The sequence below is a fragment of the Diachasma alloeum genome, unplaced genomic scaffold (assembly GCF_001412515.2).
Source record: "Diachasma alloeum isolate Michigan unplaced genomic scaffold, Dall2.0 Dall_scaffold_00199, whole genome shotgun sequence".
Lineage (NCBI taxonomy): Eukaryota > Metazoa > Arthropoda > Insecta > Hymenoptera > Braconidae > Diachasma > Diachasma alloeum.
This window is the reverse complement of record NW_021680364.1, coordinates 1,239,619-1,247,486: the sequence shown is the minus strand read 5'-3', so window position 1 is coordinate 1,247,486 and position 7,868 is coordinate 1,239,619. Positions and strand designations below refer to the sequence as shown.

Below are 7,868 nucleotides of genomic sequence, written 5' to 3'. Positions count from 1 at the left end.
CTATTAGTTTTTCTGTGGAAACAGTCAATGGAATTCGATTTTTCTGTAAAACTCAGTCTATTGAGATATTTTCGCTAGAATTTGATGCAGTCAAATTTTCCAAGTTTTTTTCACTCTATTTTTCTTTTATTTTCAAGAAGAAAATCAAACAAGAAAAATTGGGAAAATTGAGTTGAGGAAATTCTGGAGAAAATATTACTATAGAATAAGTTGTGTGGAAACATCGAATTCTATATAGATAATTCTATAGATTTCAATGAAAATTTAATGGAATTGACTAGGGAATTTACTAGGTTTTTATATTAAATTTTTTCGTACGTTTTGTTTCTTTATTATTTTCATTCGCCCGAAATGGTACATTGTAATATTGGAGTCTTCGTCGACTATTTTATCATTGTTTTCGTCTTGAGGATATTCGAGTGGAAGAATCCCTGAAATAAAATTTGTTTTCGAAAAATTACATTCTTGGGTTTTTTAATGGAATGAATGTGGAGCAACATTCATCATTGTGGTGATATTGTTGAATATTACGAATATATCTGGAGGTGAAAGGTTTTTAGTCACGTTTTTATGGGTTTTAATAATTCAGGGAATGACTTCTGAATTTTTCGATAAAATTTTCATGATTTCTTCTCAGATTTTTCGCGCTGATTTTTCAATGCAGAATCAATCTTCACTGAAAATGGAACTTCCTTTCATTTCCATCGCTTTCTATCCTAAAACCACACGCATGAAAAAAATTAACAGACAAAAACAGAGTTTTCTCTAGGAAATTCTATTAAATTTCTGTTGGAACTCTATAAGAATTTTTTTGAAGTTTTATTAGAATTTTATTAAAAAATTTTATTCGTTTTTCAACATTGGGTAAGCTTACCTTAATAATCAATAGATTTTTTTCTATAGAAATTCTTGAACGTAAATTTTCCAATTTTTTCGTTAAATTTTTTATTCATTTCTCATAATAAAATCAAGGAAAATTTTACAAAACCATGCTCAAGAATTTCAGTAGAAAAAATCCCGATATAGACATTTTTCCATAAACAAATCAGTAGGGGGGAACTAAAACACTTCAATTTATACCCCGACTCAGTTTTTGAGGAATATCTCCAAATCTAAGAAGGATTGCGAAATTTTCGTAATGACCTTTTTTGTAGCCATTAATTCGCTCTATAAAAAAGATTATGATGAAAATTTGGCTATCACCCCTAGATTCCGAGTTATTCATTGAAAACTGGCCAATAGTCAAAATTCACTTGAACCGTTTTACCGCTTCGCTACTGGAATCTATTTAAAAATCCATTGAAAAACGTTAAATAGAATAATAATGTTAATAATATTACTTATTATTAAAATAATTTGATAATTTAATAATTATTAAATAATATTAAATATTAATAATAATAGTAATAATAATACTAATTTTTAATAGAGTTGGGGTAGAGAAAAATAGAATCTCTCAGTAGAATTGTAATAGAACTCCAATAGAATTTAATAGAATTTCTTCGAGAAAACTAGATTTTTCTAAGAATTTTTTTTCACACGTGTAAAGAGAATCTCAATAAATTCCATCAGAACCAGAAATGATGATAAATCTGTACCATGACAATTGAGTCGATTAAACCAGAGCTTTTGATAGTATACTACAATATTGAAATTTCGAATAACGAGGTGAGATGTGAAGATGTCCCTGACTCGCAATAAAGGAGATTGAAAAACCGAAACGAGAACATCGAACAAATGTTAATAACTATGAAATAAAAATTATCACCATCGTATTGTTCGAAAGATGAAGAACGCGTGTATGTATTTCCTTGCAGAAACATCTTTAATAAAGATACTTGAATGGGGGAAGGAAGCATTAGAGGTGAATGTGTCTTTTAGTGTACTTTCTCGAGCAGTATTTGTAGAGTAATATGAGGGGATAAGCGGTACTCACGTCTGTCTGGAATTTACATGGATGAAAAAATTTAATAGATAAATCAGCCCATTCATTAGGCAATTCATTGATTTTATCGGATTTTTACTGGACAGTTTATTTGTTTTTCGACGATTTTACAAAAAAATTCCGTTTTTTTTCGTGTTTTTTTTTGTAGAAATTTAGAATAGATCTTTTATAGAAAAAATTAATAGGTTTTGATTTTTCCAGACAACTTATTTCGTTGAGATTGTTTTTTTACGTGATTTTTATCATGAGACAGGAAATAATGATGAAAAAACTTGGGAATTGATGGAATAAAATGCTAGACTGTAATGAAATTAATGGAAAAATTTCAGGCCAATGAGTTGCGTAGAAAAATCAATAAAAATGATAAAAATCATAAGAAAATAAAAATAATACAAATAAAGAAAAATCTATGAAATAGAGACACCTGGAAAAGCTGCGAAATTTCTCAACTAAAGCAAAAAAGATCAGTAGAATTAAAATGAAAAAATTCCAAGGGTTTTTCCACATGATTTTCATCAGAAGAGAAAAAAATACTAATGAAATGAAAAAACTTGGGGACTGATGGAATAAAATGATGGAGTAAAATAAAATGCATAAAATAGATGAATAAAACAGTGGAATAAGATTTATGAAAAAAAGAAAATCATTTTTTTTCCATTCAATATTTATTAAAAATATTTGGAAAAGAAAATAATTAATTTCAGAAGAGCGAATGAAATTTCAATTGAAAAATTTCTATTAAATTTTTTCATGCGTGAAAAATTATATAGAGGAGAGGAACAAGAAACCTATGTTACACTAGGCAACATTAATCTCCAAAAGAATTTTAGTAAGTTATATATTTATGTAAGTAACACATAGTATTTTTGCTATAGGAGTATTTCTTAGACGATCATCAAGTACTGTAAGACAATTAAACTGCGTGCCCCCTTGACTACTATTGTGTTTTTATTCACAAAAATGTGGGAATAACTTATCTAACTGGAGAGATTGTATCATTTGATGAATTTGTTGAAGAAACTTCTTTTTTTCATCTAGTAACTCGAAAAGTTGCATTTTTATAAATCAAAGTTTTATTTTTTCTACTTTAATTCCTCCTCTGCTTCTTCTGTAAATGAAAAAAGTGTTGCTCAAGTAGAAAATAAATGAAACAACATTGAGAAAATATTCTTTCATTCATTGAAAATAGATCTGACGTGCGAAATAATTTCATTGAGAAAGCTTGCGAATTCGCTGGGAAATTCTCTTGAATTTCTATTGAACTTCTGTTAGGTTTCTTTGAATTAAAATGTTTAATGGAAAATAGCCCGTAGAAGAAATCCATAGAATCGGACGTTTCTATAACTTATTCTATTGCAATATTTTTGATGGAAATTCCTGGGCTCAAATTTTCTGAATTTTTTTGTTTGTTTTTTCTTCATCAAAAGAGAAGAAAAACAGAGTGGTACAATTTAGAAAATTCATGTCGAGGAATTTCTATAGAAAATTTCACAAAAAATTACATAGAAAGATGAAATTCTAGAGAGTTTTTCTATTAAAAAAATATTTTTTAATATATTTTTCGAAGCATTTTTCTAAATAAAAAAACATTGAATATTTTCTATTAAAAAAAAACACAATAAGGCTTGCGGAATTCGTTCATATAATCAATCAAAAACTAATACAAATATCAACAGAAATTCAATAGAGTTTTCTACATTTTTCTACAATTTTTTTCGTTTCATTTAATTCAAACTTTCCCGGGAACAATGAGAATGCGGTAGATGACGGTCTCCGTTTCCGGCTGATGGTGGACAGACCTTTTCCGGTCGTATTGCTCAGCGATCAAGATGGGTATGTGAATTCATGTGCAATTATTAACAATTTTTTGGATTATTCCCCGCAAATTGGTTATAAAAAGCTAAAAACAATGAATTACTAGTATTCGTGGAGATTTTTAAGTGATCGATATTTAAAACAATTCGGTATTTGTGGATATTTTGAGGTTGCAGAACGTGAAAACGTGGTTAGGATCGTTTTCCACGCGTGTTTGTGACACGAAGAATTTTGAAGACTAGATTTTTTTAAATAAATAAATTTTAATAACATTTCAAGAGAATTCTTATGACTTCCAATTGAAGTGCTTATCGAACTTCTTCATCGGTTCATTCTGGTCTAGGCAATTCGTGTCGGTAATTTGTTAGTTTGGCTTTTGATTTTGATCATTGATCATTGGTTTTGGGTTGCAGGTAAGCCCCGTGGTCTTCGCACTGCAAGAAAGCACGTCAACCACAGACGCGATCAGCGCTGGAATGACAAGGACTACAAAAAGGCCCATCTGGGAACTCGTTGGAAGGCCAATCCCTTCGGAGGTGCTTCCCACGCTAAGGGAATTGTTTTGGAAAAAGTGTAAGTATTTTCCTTCACATTTTTCATTTATTCACCAATTGAGCCCGCAAAAAATTAAATAGAAAACCTGGGAATTTGCTAAACAATTCTATTGGATTTGGATGAATCGAACTTTACATTAGTTTAATATAAAATATTCTGTAGAATAAGTTAATAGCATTCGATTTTTCGGCACAACTTATTTTATTGAGATATTTTCTATGGAATTTTCTCGGTTAAAGGTTTTCAATTTTATTTCATTGTACGTTTTTTTCTCATCAAGGCAATCAAAGAAAAAACTTGGGAAATTTCAGTTGAGGAAATTCTATGGAAAATGTCTGCAGGGAATAATTGGATAGAAAAATCGAATTTTATTGACTGTTTGTGTAGAATATTTTCTATTGAACATTCGTTGAGTTTTGTTGGATTGCAGATATTTTCTAGCAAAAAAACCCATTTCATCAACAATTTAATGAATAATTTGAACTTAATGAACATTTAACATTATAGTTCACATAATAAGCAACATTATACTCAAAATTCCGAGTATTATAACATTTGTGATTAATTTATTTCAACATTCCATCATTTTTTAAATTTTTTCAATTTAGTCGATTCATTCCATAGATTTATTTTCAAATGACTCATCTTTATTCAATAATTGTCCATTAGTCTTGGAAACCAGTGATTTTGGAGGAAAACGCCAGCGGATAATTTTTTAATTAATTGGAGAAATTTCTGACAAAAAATGTGTTTATATTTTTATCTTCTTCATTCACTTCTATTCCAGAAAAAAATCAATAAATAATAGGATAACAAATGAATAATTAAACAAATAAATAATGAATGAATGCTATTGAATATTTAAATTCCAATAGAATTATTTATCGAACTCGTCAAGGTCTCCTCTGAATTTTTTTCGTGCGTGAGACTTCAATACGTTTTTTTAACCCAAAGTCTCGATAAGAAACTCCAATCAAAAAACTATTTTACTGAATGCAATGGTCTTTTCACAGTGGAGTAGAAGCCAAACAGCCCAACTCTGCCATTCGTAAGTGCGTAAGGGTACAGCTGATCAAGAATGGCAAGAAAATCACTGCGTTCGTACCTCGTGACGGTTGTCTGAACAACATCGAGGAGAATGACGAGGTCTTGGTGGCTGGATTCGGTCGTAAAGGTCACGCCGTTGGTGACATTCCCGGTGTGCGTTTCAAGGTGGTCAAAGTTGCCAACGTATCACTACTCGCGCTGTACAAGGAGAAGAAGGAGCGTCCTAGGTCATAAGGCATTTTAATTCAATATAATGTATTTTTCACTGGGGTTTTGCCAATAATCATCTTGAAAATACATTGAACTCATGTTTTATTCAGAGACCATTATCCTTACAGTATTTTAAGTATAAAAAGAATACAAAATCAGTACGAGATCTAATTTCTGAGAAGTAGAGAGCAGCTACAAGGTCTTCAATATCTCGAGATTGGCAGAGTGAATTTCAAAAAATTTGATCTCATTTTCAAGATATTTTTTTAATGTTCAAAATGGAATTAAATTTTTTGAAATCGTATCGTTTGATCAGGAGATATTGAAGATTCGGAAAGTTTATTTCACCTAAAAATTAGGAAAGAAGAAAATAATGAGAGCTAGATTTAATTATCATTCCTATCAGTGACTTTCTGTAGCTCTTCCAGGCCAATCACTGTATCTTGAATAATTTGGTCCAAGGGATACGTTCCCACGTCTAGTCCTGTGGGAATAACTGCGGCTAGAATTCCATTTTTGTTTTGGAGAGCCTGAAAAACAAAATTAATTATTTATACAGGCTAATGAATAATCAACGTGGGGATAAATTATACTCGGTAATAGGCATGATGTATACCTCATTCAATGTTGAGAAATTATTGTGAATGCTGTCTATGTAATTATCCATCAACTTCGTGGGATTTTCTGTCGACTCTTCTGGAACTTTCGTCCATTTATCGATATCTTGGAAAGCAGCGCAAAACTTCTCGACGGTTTCGGCAGATGCCGAGAGTGCTTGCTCGTCTGATTGGTCTGTTCTTCCCTCAACAGCATCTTGGGTGTTATCCTGTTTTTAAATAGAAAAATTCGCATGTTAAAATTTATTCAGAAATAATAATTGTCTAAAAAGTTTCTCTTAAAATTTCATTAGAATTCTGCAACTTTTGAGATTACGCAACATTTAAAATATTTATGGGATAAATATTTAAATATCTATGAATTTACATATTCATTTGATATATTTATTTGATTTTAAAAAGTCAATAGATTTTTATTTTTCTGTGGAAATTAAAATTTTCCAAGTTTTCTCTGCTATATTTTTTCATTTTTTTATTTGTTCCCCATAATGAAATTGCAGAAAAAAAAATTTTAAAAATCATGTCAACAAATTTTTATAGAAAAAAATTTCCATAAAATTTTGTCGTACGTAACGTAATAAAAATCCTCTTGTTGATGAGATTCTTACCCCTGTCGAAGCAAAAGTCGATGGAGGCACCTGTTCCTTGACACTCTCACTCAACTTCTTCATATACCGTTTAGCCTCATTGTACCCCAATTTAGTCGTCAACTTGCAGGACGTCGGAATGAGATTAATTTCAGTATTCAGATATCTGTCTAGGATATTCTCAGCCTCACCAGGGATCACTTTCTTCTCGCCATTAACCCCGAGGACATTCATCACGAATCTCGTGAGTCTGATGAGAGTATCCAACTGATCTTTTATTGGACATTGACCCTGAGGAAATTTACCAAATAAATTCATCCTTGGAACAATGTAATGAGGATTTTTATTAGTTACTAACCAGCAGAGCTGCTTTATTATCACAGATGCCCAGCTGCACGTACCACTTGACTAATGACTCTTGAAAAAATATTTAACAATTACTTGATAAACAAACAAGTTGCAGAATATTAATTAGTTAGTTATAAAATATGATTATATGATTAAATTAAAAGTAATAATATTATTGTGTAAATAAGTCACAAAATATTATTATTATTAACAGTAATAATGTTATTATTATTAATTGGTTATAGAATATTTAACAATGACGTGATAAATTAATGAGCTTACCATTGTCGGCTTTAGGCTCATCAGCTGTTGAACTAATAGCCCTCAAGCTCTGCACCAACAACCAGTGCAGAAGTTTATTCCTGTCATTCTGTGCCAAGAGGGTGTTCTCCAGATCCCCCCGTTCGATATTCGTCACTCCTGGATACCTCACCTTCACGAGGGCCTCATAAAGCCCATTGATCACTTCATTGATATTGGCCACTGTCAAATAAAAACACCGATAATCACAACTAGGTTACGTCCTGTCATCGAAAATAACAATAACGAAACTAATAACATACTTTTGGAGTTGAAATCATAAGTATCGTGCAGAAACTAAAAACGAAACGAAATAATAATCGAGTGCTGGGAGGGGAATGTAAATAATACTGTTGTTGTTGTTTGTTATGTACCGGCTAAGGGTGAGCAGTTGCAGCTGTTTTTCGTAAACGGAGAGTTCAGTGAGGACATCACGTGACCTGA

At 31.0% G+C, this 7,868-nt stretch overlaps 2 protein-coding genes across 3 annotated transcripts; one reads left to right on the top strand and one right to left on the bottom strand.

Annotated features, from left to right (window-relative positions):
- The first annotated feature begins 3,710 nt into the window (after positions 1–3,710).
- On the top strand, positions 3,711–5,666 carry LOC107035552 (40S ribosomal protein S23). Its single transcript, XM_015253023.1, has 3 exons — positions 3,711–3,778; positions 4,174–4,333; positions 5,329–5,666. The coding sequence occupies exons 1-3, from the start codon at positions 3,775–3,777 to the stop codon at positions 5,594–5,596; spliced, it is 432 nt and encodes a 143-aa protein (XP_015108509.1). The 5' UTR covers positions 3,711–3,774; the 3' UTR covers positions 5,597–5,666.
- On the bottom strand, positions 5,658–7,868 carry LOC107035550. Of its 2 annotated transcripts, XM_015253022.1 has the most exons (7): positions 7,799–7,861; positions 7,688–7,721; positions 7,407–7,607; positions 7,135–7,193; positions 6,798–7,067; positions 6,189–6,398; positions 5,658–6,102 (listed from the first exon to the last, which is right to left on the bottom strand). In XM_015253022.1, coding segments are annotated over exons 2-7 (885 nt in total). In that variant the 5' UTR covers positions 7,689–7,721; positions 7,799–7,861; the 3' UTR covers positions 5,658–5,958. The 2 variants fall into 2 exon arrangements, with proteins under 2 accessions (XP_015108508.1, XP_015108507.1); XM_015253021.1 differs by lacking the exon at positions 7,688–7,721 and having other exon boundaries at positions 7,799–7,868.